Here is a 12,071-nt window from a genome sequence, read left to right on the forward strand (position 1 = left end):
CTGGTGAAGCGGGGACCAGATGGACCGGATCCCGCCAGCCTGTCCGCAGCCTCATTTCCAGGAACACCGCAGTGCCCGGGAATCCACGTAAAAACGGTTGAGGGTGGGGCATATCGTGTAATGGCTTGTATCCAGGGGTGGCGCGGGGATTCGGCTTCCAGCGCCTGGATGACGCTGTGTGAGTCCGTTAGCACAAGGATCGGTTGATCTGCAGGAGTGATGGCTGCATCAAGAATAGCAGCGGCTTCTGCGGAAAAAACGGAACACTCCTCCGGTAGACTTTGACTTGTTGCGGAGTTTGGTCCTGCCACTCCGAGTCCCACTCCAGCCCGTGATCGCGATCCGTCCGTAAAGCGATTAACGTGCCCCGGATAGACCGACCCAAAAAGTTCTGCAACTGAACGCCTCAACGCTACAGAGTTATCTCCGGCTTGGAATCCTCTCTTAATCCGCTTATCTATTTTGATAACGTTAGATCGCCAACTTTTCTCTCCATGCCAGTGGACCCTGGCCGCCGGGGAGAGGTCAAGGTTGGCTGCAGTGTGGAGGGCTCTGTTCCCCTCGTTGAGGAGAAAAACCCTATCATTCCCGGATGTCTTAGCAGCGAGGGCAGCGGCTTTCGTAGCAGTAGCTGCAGCAGATCGATAGCGGAAAGGGAGGACTCCGATTTCCGCACAAGCAGCGTCTGCAGGCGTGGAAGGTAGAAGGCCGGATACGATGCGTACGTAGGTATTGTATACCGGAGCGAGGATGCGATTCAGCTTCTCGGTGGCTAAGCAGGTAATTTCAATGCCGTAGAAAAGTCGACTGTCAATAACAGCCCGGGCGACACGAAGGCGGATCTCGCGGTTACTGGAGCGGTGCGGGCGGGAGATTGTCCTGACGATGTTGATGCGGCTACGACAGTTTTCTTTCACCGATCTGAAGTGCTGGTCGAAACTTAGAGTCCTATCCAGAACTTCCCCCAGAACACGTACTGTTTTCTTAAGCGGAATTGGATGGTCCTGGATGGTGATCGGTGGTTCCCGAATCAGATGGCCCGAGTGGCAGATATGGCACCGTACACTCTTTGGAGCGGAGAGCTGGAAACCAACAGAAAGCGCCCACCTGCTGACGGCGGAGACAGCTGCTTGGGCAATATTCCTGGTCCGTTTAGTCGTTCGTCCCGTTACGACGATGAGTATGTCATCGGCATAGACGATTACGTGCACGTTCTTGGGCAGTCGGCTGAACACCCCGTTCATTGCCACCAGGAATAGCGTAACCGCTATGATGGATCCCTGGGGCACTCCAGTTTCCTCGGGGAACGGATCCGATCGAGTGTTCCCTACAGTCACCTGGAAGGTACGATCAAGGAGGAAATTCCGTACAAAGTGCGTGATGTGGCCTTTCAGGCCCCAGCCGATGAGCTGTCTGATGACGCCAGGCGTCCACGTCCTGTTGAACGCCTTTGATATATCAAGGGATACTAACTCCGCATGGTGACCGTTGTTCTGGGCTTCCTTGAGTACATACCCGAGGGCTGCAAAGTAAGTGGAGGAGCCATGTCCTTGCCGGAATGCATGCTGCCGTTCGTCAAGGAGACTGTTAGACTCCAGGAATTGCCTAAGTCGACGGTAACTCTAAGACTAGAAGGTCTCGAAATAACGTGCTCAATTTTTTGGCTCACCGCTGGTACTATCTTCGGTCCCAAGCTAATCGATTCACCCCTCGAAACATAGGAAAATCCACTAACCCCTCATTTTATCTGTCAAACTTTCATAGCGAATCAAAACAAATATTTTGTAGTAGTAGAATGGGGTACGTTAATCGTTTGCTTGGGACCAATAGGCTAGTCAAGTGAGCCATTTTAAAATCGTTAGTTTCGTATTGATTGTTGATATTACTCCCTCTTTCCACTCCTCGGGTAGCTGTTCTGTATCCCAGATCCTGACAATCAGTCGGTGCAGACAAGTGGCCAACTTATCCGGGCCCATTTTGTGATAAGTTCCGCTCCGATACCATCTTTCCCAGCTGCTTTGTTGTTCTTAAGCTGTCGGATAGCATCCTTAACTTCACCTATTATCGTGGGAGCTGGCATGTCTCCCTCATCCGCTGTACCGACCAAGCCATTCCTCCTGCCGCCTTGGTTCTCCGCCTCTGCGCCGTTCAGATGTTCATCGTAGTGCTGCTTCCACCTTTCAATCATCTAACGTTCGTCCGTTAAGATACCCCCTTCGGATGCGTTGAGTTTCTTGTAGAACTTGCGTGTTTCTTGAGAACGATACAGCTGCTCCATTTCTTCGCACTCCAGCTCTTCCAGGCGGCGCTTTTTATCCCGGAAAAGATGGGTTTGCTGTCTTTGCTTCTGTTTATATCGCTCGACATTATGACGGGTTCCTTGCTGCAGCATCGCCGCCCGAGCTCTCGTCCAAAACCGTCTGACACTCTTCGTCGAACCAATCGTTCCATCGATTCCGCTCCACGAACCCCACTGCGCCTTCAGCAGCGCTGTTAATGGCTGCTTTCACGTTGCTCCAGCAGTCCTCAAGAGGGGCTTCGGTGAGCTCTCCCTCATCCGGCAACGCTGCGTCGAGGCATTGCACGTACTCAGTTGCGACTTGAGGCAGCTTCAGTCGCTCCAGATTGTACAGTGGTGGGCGTAGGTACCGAATGTTGTTGGCAACGGAAAGTTTTTGGCGCACCTTGACCATTAGAAGGTAGTGGTCCGAATCGATATTTGTGCCGTGATAATGTCCGAGAAGTGCCTTCCGTCGATCAAAACGTAGTCGATTTGCTATTCTGTCTGCTGCGGTGATCTCCTGGTGTACCGATATGTAGAAAGTACTACATCTGTCCCCATATCTATGGGCGGCAGCAAGAGAGGCGAGAGCAAGAGAGTAAACCAATATATTTTCATTCCATTGTAAAACGTCCGTGAATACAGTTAGTAAACGTATCGTTCGCTTTTAACCATTTATTACGCGGTTACCGAAAGCAGCATTTGTTTGACCTTGATGAGTTGTTTGACCGCCTAGCGTGTGCGGGTCAAGCACTAGAAGATTCGTTGAAAATTGCTATGTTGCTTAGAAGCTTGCCGGAGTCGTATAGTGGTCTAGTGGCGGCACTTCAAAGTCGACCTGAGAAGGATTTGACAGTGGCACTCGTGAAGCAAAAGGTACTAGATGAATACCAACGGCGGTCCGAACGCTTTGCGGACTCTAGTGAAAAGGTCATGAAACTTCAATCGAAGGAGCAGCAGAAGCAAAAAGTATGTTTTTACTGCCAGAAACCTGGCCACTTCCGAAGAGATTGTCGTGCTTTGCAGCAGAAGAAAAATGTGTAGATGGAGATGGAAACGTAGTGGAAGTGAAGCTCACGGAAGTACTTTACATACCAATTTTGGACAGTGCATTGATATCCGTGCGAAAACTGACCCAAAAGGGATTTTCGGTGAATTTCGTGGGATCTAGCTGTTCGATAGTGAGTGAAACTGGTGCGCGTTCGGCGAAATTTATGGCAGCTTATTTGTGCTGAAGACAGTGGAGTTCGCGAAGCTGAGTAAGGAGGTCCATCATCAGAAGAACTGCCAACATATTTGGCATAGGCGGTTCGGTCACAGGGATACGGCGGTACTTGATTGCCTGAAAACGAGCGGCTATGGAGAAGGATTCAAGTTGCAGGACTGTGGATTGAGACAGGTTTGCGAACACTGTTTAGAAGGTAAGCTTCCTCGTTGTTTATTCCCCAATATTTCTAATAGCAGAGCAAGCCGAATCCTTGACCTGGTTCATACTGATGTCTGTGGACCAATGTCGAACGTCACTCCAGGAGGATGTCGGTACCTGATGACGTTGATCGACGACTTCAGCCGTTACACCGTGGTTTGCCTGTTACAACAGAAGTCGGATGTGGCTAGTTGCATTAAGCGGTATGTAGCCCACGTCAAAACTCGGTTCGGGCGTCATCAGATCAGATGGAGGAGGCGAATACGTGAACAACGAGCTTCGAACGTTCTACGAGAAAGAGGACATACAGGCACCGCAGCATATTCCCCGCAGCAGAATGGCGTTGCGGAGCGCAAGAACCGCACGCTGCAGGAGATGGCAACGTGCATGCTACTAGACGCTAATCTTCCGAAAAAGTATTAGGGTGAAGCGATAATGACCGCCGCTTACAAACATAATCGGCTCCCTTCGCGTGCCGTCAATAGCACACCGTACGAGAGATGGCTTAGGAAACTACCTATGCTAAGCCATTTCCGCATATTCGGTAGTCCTGCGTACGTCCACATCCCAGACGTCAAAAGGACCAAACTTGACTCCAAGGCACGACAGCTAATTTTCGTTGGCTACTGCGAAGACCGAAAAGCATATCGGTTCTTGGATCCTGAGACAGATAGAATCACAATAATCCGTGATGCTCAATTCATCGAGCAGCGAAATGGTTCCCGAGGATTAGAACCGGAAGAAGGCGAATCAACGGTGAGCTATGGGGACTTTAGATGGACGGATGTAGCAATCAACGGAAGTTCATCTCAGGAGGAGTCAACTGGACACGAGGAGCTACCTCAGCAACAACCTAGCGAACACGAGGAGCAACAAGAGTTTGCTGAGGCGGAACATCGCGATGAATCTGAAGACGAGTTCTATGGCTGGGAGGATGAAGAATTAGTGGATGAAGCTAGTGATAGGATGCAGCGTCGTGAAAAGCGGTCAACCAGAGGTGTACATCCGCAGCGGCTCAAGGATTACATCGTCGATGTGGCGATGGTCATCGAAGGAGACCCGTCGTCCTATGAAGAAGCGGTTAAAGGTTCGGAAAGCGATTTGTGGCAAGCAGTCATGCAAGAAGAGTATGATTCCCTGGCGCAAAATGAAACGTGGACTCTAGTTGAATTACCGGCCGGGCGTAGGGCTATAGGCAGCAAATGGGTGTTCAAGAAGAAGGAAGATAGCACTGGGAACATCAGCAAGTTCAAAGTCCGACTAGTCGCACAGGGTTTCCTCTCAGCAATTTGGTGTTGACTAAGATGCCGTATTTGCTCCAGTCGCCACTCAAACCACACTGAAAACCCTGTTGACAGTTGCTGGCAAGAAACAGATGAAGGCGCTCGCCATCTTGACGTCAAAAGTGCATATTTGCATGGCCAACTGAAAGAGGAGCTGTACATGCAGCAACCCAAAGGATTCGTGCGCAGTGGTGAAGAAAATCTGGTTTGCCGACTTCAAAGGAGCTTGTACGGATTGAAGCAAGGTGCAAAGGTGTGGAACGAAACAATTTGTGCTATTCTTGGAGAAATCGGATTCAAGCAATCACGGGCTGATCCCCTTGCCTGTTCACTAAATGTGTTTCCGGAAAGCTGATTTACCCGAGGGGGACGACTATCTACGATGCAGAAAAGATTGTGTTTTGCTGTGGCTAGCTGCACGCACGCTGAGTAGATAAAAGGAAGATTTATGTCGATTTTGAAGATTTCCTGCAAAAAGATGATGCACGATGCAAGTAGATGCGAAAAATGAAAGATGATTTTTCGAAGATTGATTCGCTAGTGTGAGATTTTTTGAGCATCTAGAATTGAGATTTAGATGTGTCGCCCCCTCGGATTTACCTGTTGATCTACGTCGATGATATAATCGATGCGAGTGAAATTGAGGAGGAGATCGATCATGTCGAGCGTGACCTGAAGAAGAAAGTGAAATTGTCGTCACTTGGAGAGATCAGCTACTTTGTGGGAACTCGTGTGAGCCGAGATGATGAAGGGTTCTTTGCGCTGGACCAACGTGTCGATTCTTAGTCGAAGAATAAGCGAACCGACTGAAGTGGATTGGTTGGAGTTAAAGAGGGTGGTCCGATACCTCGTGAAAACGATCGACTATAAGCTCAAGCTGTCATGCAACATCGATGAACCCTTCAAGCTAGTTGGATACAGTGACGCTGACTGGAGTAGTGACACAGCAGACCGTAAATCCAATACCGGTTATGTGTTCCAACTCGGCAGTGCAACTATTTGCTGGGCAAGCCGCAATCAAACTAGCGTGTCATTGTCCAGCATGGAAGCCGAATACATCGCCTTATCTGAGGCCTGCAAAGAACTACTGTGGCTCCGAAAACTGCTCGAAGACTTCGGCATGAAGCAGGATGATCCTACCGTCGTGTTCGAGGACAACATCAGCTGCATCGAATTTGTATCGATAGACCGTACATCAAGGCGCTCAAAGCATATCGATACGCGGATGTTCTTCGCCAAAGATTTGTCGGAGAAAGGTTTGGTGGCCATTCGTTATTGCCCATCCGAATCTATGGTCGCCGATATCTTAACCAAGCCCTTGGGATACGTGAAGCAGCAGCAACTTTCAACGATGATTGGTTTGACCGGAAGCAGCAGCCGCTGAAGATGTCGAGGAGCAGTGTAGAAAGTACTACATCTATCCCCATATCTATGGGCGGCAGCAAGAGAGGCGAGAGCAAGAGAGTAAACCAATATATTTTCATTCCATTGTAAAACGTCCGTGGATAAAGTTAGTAAACGTATCGTTCGCTTTTAACCATTTATTACGCGGTTACCGAAAAAGTCTTTCCGGTCGATTCCTTGGTTCTTCCGTCGGTAGTTCTCCGCTGCATAACCTGTCCGCTGTGGTTAGTTATTGTCCAACACGATATGGGAGGCTATGTTGGAAGTAGGTATTACGTATGGCCATGTTCTTAGAGGCGGCGAAATCGATGAGTCTAAGGCCGTTGGCGTTCGTTAACTGGTGAGCGCTGAACTTTCCTATAACCGGTCTGAAAACCTCCTCCTGGCCGACCTGAGCGATCACCGATGACGATTTTGACGTCATGGCTTGGGCAGCTGTCGTATTCCCGTTCCAGCTGCGCGTAAAAAGCATCTTTATCGTCATCGTCACTTGCTACGTGAGGGCTGTGCACGTTGATTATGTTGACATTGAAGAAACGGCCTTTAATCCTCAACTTGCACATTCTGCTATCGATTGGCCACCACTCAATCACGCGCTTCTGCATTTCGCCCATGACGATGAAAGCTGTACCCAGCTCATGTGTATTGCCGCAGCTCTGGTAGATGGTAAAACCATCCCTATACGTATGTACCGACGATCCTTTCCAGCAAACCTCCTGCAGCGCTACGATGTAGAACTTGCAGACCCTCAATAATTCGAAAAGAATGCGGGTACTTCCGAAGAAATTGAGAGACTTGCAGTTCCATGTTCCGAGTTTCCAATCGTTGGTCCGTTTTCGTTGCCTGGGTCTAAGTCGATTGTTCCGGTCCGTATTTACGTTGCTAGCGTCCTGTACTTAAGTTTTTTTTACGGCTAGCCCTTCAACCTGCACCAACCCCCATTGTCTCGCCAAAGGACCATCGTGCACATCACTGTTTAGAGTCCCACGCTGGCTCCTGGACGTTGATCAGTTGATGGAGAACAGACGCCGTTTTGAGCCGCACCTCCATGATGAACAGACGCTCGAAGACTGCACTCTCCGGAGAGAGGAGTCTCCCCCTTCCCTGTCTTGCGTTTGGCAGTCGATGGTTGGGGAACCTGCGACCATATTTTTGCTGGGCTGTCTTTGCCACACAGTTGGCAAAACCGTAGCAGAGATGAATATCCGCCAGCTCTTCTGGAGAACACATGTTTGTTTTCTGCAAGCTGTAAGTTTCTGTTTTGATTTATCTTCTTGGTCTCACTTATCGCACTTATCAGACTGTCACTCCGCGTGGCGATCAAGTGTGCTATGCGCGCTGCAAACAGACGTCAACAGCAACGCACGGTGGGTTGAATTCGTGTTTTACGCAACCGTTAATTAACGACCCAACATGATGTGTTTAGTACGAAATTGCGACAAAACTAAACAAGATAGAAAATTGGTGTCAAAAAGAGAGTTGTAGAGCGCATTGAGAGGCATCTTTTAGTTAGACAAAACAGTTCACTTTATAACGTATTTTTTTTTTAAATAATAACGGAAAACCCGTAGGAAAACACATGTATTAGACTAATTTATCCCTAAAATGTGTCTAAATGCGGCTTACTTAATGTCACAATTAAGTAGGAAGTTTACCAAGCTGTCCAATGGAGGCAAGAGTTTTGTGCTAAATGGCATAGTTTTCGAGTTAGAGCCAATTTATGGCAAGCATAGACCAAAACAGAAAAAAGTTCAATAACTCAGTAATCTTTGAGATTTGATCATATGCGTAGAACAATTTTTTACTTCAAATATGATCTTCTAAGGCCCCTTAAATTATTTGCACTAAGGAGCCGAACACCCTGTATTTGAGACAAAATGCCGAGAATACCAAACATTCATTTTGAAAATCAATCTCAGTAGAAACCCTGAATCTATATACTCAATGGTACATGTTCCGATCATATCTCCGGAACCAATTGACTTTCAGTAAATATTCAATATCGTGCTATAGAGCCATGGTTATTGGAAGCACTAGTTCCTGGTCCTTGTACTACTACTAGATCCGGCGATATGACCAGAACATGTACCGTTGAGTGTATACTTCCGAAGTAGAGTTACATCAATAAGTAGCAGTAAACATTAGAACAATCAAATATAGCCTAGCAATACTGGGGTTACGCGAAGCTTGTCATGCAGAGAGCAAAGGGTTCAATTACCAAACCAATCGACTCTATTCTCGGGCTGATCCAGTTTATTTGCGTACTCACAAATACAGTGAAAGCTCACCATTAACTTCATTTCAACTTCCCATACAGCATCCGCACGGTGATAAATCGAAGGACGTTGAAGCTGAAGATGCTGAAGATCCCGATAATGAAATCAAAGTCAAAGAAGAATACCTAGAAGATGAAGACGAGATCCTTGCTGAACATCAGACCAGCGATCGAAACGAATCCCTTGTGGGAGCTGGTGATCAATTATGGTCGTGCTCAGTTTGTGGACTTACCTTTGGGACCAAACCCAAAATGAAGTATCACATGGTTTGTTGAAGCATTTCTTGATTGAGAGATTGCACAAATAAAACGTGTTTTTTTTACAGGTCGCATCTCATTTAGAGCCACGATACAAATGCTCTGCTTGTGAAAAGATGTTTCATTTCACTTGCTTTCTGCGTCGTCATGAGAAAAGCTGCTTAGAAATGCGATGCAGAAAATGTGGTATCAAGTTTGCTACACGTCGTCAGCTACATAATCATAATATTGATAAGGTATGTATAACTATGTTTTCAAGCTGATGTAGTTCATTTGCGAACTCCTAAAAGCATTGAAGGTTAACCGTTAACTTTTTTTCAATTTCACATACAGCATCCCCATGATGGTAAATCGAAGGACGTCGAAGCATCTTCGGAAGATCTTGAGAATGGCATCAAAGTCCAAGAGGAATACCCTGAAGTTGAAGAGGAGATTCTTACTGAACATCAGAGTACAACGGAATCTGCGGAAGGTCATGAAGCTCTTAGCGATGAAAATGAGCCTCTTGCGAATGTCCGTTCAATGATAGCCAAGAGAAAACCTCCTTTAAAGCGCAAAAAGCTTTCCTCGGGTCGTTCCGAAACCCGTAAATCAAAGACAATAAGGTTGAAAGATGAAAAATGAATTGGTTAGAATAGAGTTCTCTAGGTGCACAAGAGTGGGCGTGAGACTGTAGGGATGCTTTTAAAGTAGCTGGGCGTTCTTCTTCCTATTTTTTTTTAAATATTGACGTTGGACTTAAGTGTTCGTGTGATTGTGCTTGGAGATCTCTATACACAAATGCCAATATGTATGGCTGCAGAATCAGTCAGTGCAGAAAAACATATTCGAAAGCAGGTTTTACTTTAAGCAGTTTCAATGCTGAAATATATTTATTTATGTTAAGAGAGATCTCGAAGCACGATCTCACGAACACTAAAGTTAAACGCCGAAACAGTCTCACGCACACTCTTGTGCATCTGGAGAACATCTGCTTACTAATTATATCAGCAGTTCTCAAACCTTTTCCGAATGCGACTCACTATGAGAAATGCCAAAAGCTCGCGACCCACCAATACGGATGTTGAAGGTTAAAATGACCATAAAAAATGCCTTCAAACTACAGGATTGCCTGGAAACCAATAACAGAATGGCATTGAAACGGCTTATAAACTTCAAAATAGTACTGAAATTACCTGAAATAGTAATCGAAACACTTGAGTAATATTAAAACTTATTATAAAAGCACGTCAACACGATGAAATTGTGAGAAAACACCTGACCAAATGCCTTAAATCACTAAAAAAATCCTTCAAATATTGAAATATTGAAACATCCTTAAATCTCTCAAAGAAATTTTCCAAACGCCGGAATACAGTGCTTGTTTGCTAACTGAGCTGTAGTGCGAAATGAAAATAAATTCAAATTTAACAAAACACTTAATATTCCATTCGAATCACTAATAAAAATAATACCACACTTTATAACCCAAATTATAGAACTATTCCACAAATGGTTTGAATGATACCCTGAATGCATCGTAATCATACAAATTTTATTTGGGATGACCCCTACCAATTATGACAACGAAATGTCAAACTAATTGTAAGGTCTATTTTTGACGTACACCTCCACTGAGAATAACTCAGATATAGAGAGAGAGAGTCACTTCTACTCAGTTGTATGAGAAATTTCTAAAAACTGCAGGAACTCAGCGCTGTGGCAAACGTTTTTGCTTACTGAGCAGAAGACCGTAGGTTCAATCCCAAGATCCTTCGCCATATATGATTGTTAGGACATCAATTCAGCTTATTGTTTACCAAAACGAACCCAACCCTGTTACCCAATATCCCAGTGATTCCTCGTGGAAGGTGGTGTTCTCGGCTTCCATCAAAGCGAGTGTCACGTCAACACATTCCTACCCCTTCCTTTCTTGACCTGTGTTAGGGCGCGGTCGGCGCTGGTATTGCCTAGTTTGAGATCACCAGTTTTTACACATTGAGGATGATTGCTAGTCCCAAGCATCGTCTATTGGTTCTCTGTATAATTACAGCTGGTCTGGCAATAACAGAGTAGCAACCGTGGGCGGTCAATCATGCTCATACTCATGCTAACTCACCCATGAAACTATGAATGGTGTTCCTATGCAGCATTATAGAAAGTTCTGTTCAAAATTGAAATTGCAAAAAATCATGTTGAGCTGATGTGTTGAAAATCGAAATTATTAATAATAATTAGACATCTTTAAAATAAAGATTTTCGAATTTCCAAATATTGTTTTTATACTGTTCCTGCATTGAGACATCACTTATGATGATTAATTGAAACATCAATAATAAAGAATAGGTAAATATTCCCTATAATTGGTCAAAAATCATCTTCTTAAAAATGAACCTCACACGGGGCAATAGTGCCACCCCCAAAGGGGAACGAAATTAATCCATTCTACATTTCATTTAATCGATTTCGATCAAATTTGTCTCTTAAGTACGATACAAAATTTTGGATAAATCCAGAGGCGAACCAGCCTCAGGCTGAAAGCTTCCCTAACAAAGAAAACTTAACTTTATTTTGGATAAATACGATTCGTCATGAATAATAACAGGCGCTAGCAAACATCATCCGACTTAATCAACTTTTAAGATTATCGATTAATATGTTAATATGGATAGGGTAGAGCGCTACTTCGTCGTAATCGTCCATTTCCGTTCTATCGAGCAGAAAACATCAGTATAATCAATGATTTCACCATGCACAAATCAGATATACGTTTGTACCGATGCGTTAGTTCACATGCTACAACACAAAGCCTATTAGAGCATATTGTGTGAATATTTACACTCATTGTTCTCAAAACAAAAGAAGCGCTCCTACAAAACACGCTTTTTCTACCTTCACCTGTAAGACGAAGAAAATCCAATGGCGTTTCAATGTAATTGGACGGAATTGAAACTCGTAGGACGAATTTGGAATCAAGAAGCAGTGTTAGATTTTCAACAATATCTCAACAATGTGTGGCTCTTTATCAAATTCAACGGTACTTAATGAAAGGGGAATAAATTTAGAAGTAATCTTTGATATTTTTTTTCCTTTGGTTTGTTTTTTACGTCGATCTTGTTTTCCGTGCTGAGCACCAATGCTACCGACGTGCCAGGAAGGCAGCTC

At 45.3% G+C, this 12,071-nt stretch overlaps 1 protein-coding gene across 2 annotated transcripts in view; it reads left to right on the forward strand.

Moving 5' to 3' along the window:
- The window catches only part of LOC135710078 (zinc finger protein 761-like), a 96,350-nt gene extending 86,069 nt beyond the window's left edge, over nucleotides 1-10,281 (forward strand). For both annotated transcript variants that reach the window (XM_065232545.1, XM_065232546.1), the window contains 3 exons: nucleotides 8,712-8,936; nucleotides 8,996-9,163; nucleotides 9,261-10,281. In XM_065232545.1, the coding sequence (XP_065088617.1) occupies nucleotides 8,712-8,936; nucleotides 8,996-9,163; nucleotides 9,261-9,551 (684 nt within the window). In that variant the 3' untranslated portion in view covers nucleotides 9,552-10,281. The remainder of the gene's footprint in view (nucleotides 1-8,711; nucleotides 8,937-8,995; nucleotides 9,164-9,260) is intronic.
- Nucleotides 10,282-12,071: the final 1,790 nt, after the last annotated feature.

The sequence above is a fragment of the Ochlerotatus camptorhynchus genome, unplaced genomic scaffold (assembly GCF_037179485.1).
Source record: "Ochlerotatus camptorhynchus isolate MF236.1 unplaced genomic scaffold, CSIRO-AGI_Acam_v1.1 ptg000370l, whole genome shotgun sequence".
Taxonomy (NCBI): Eukaryota; Metazoa; Arthropoda; class Insecta; order Diptera; family Culicidae; genus Ochlerotatus; species Ochlerotatus camptorhynchus.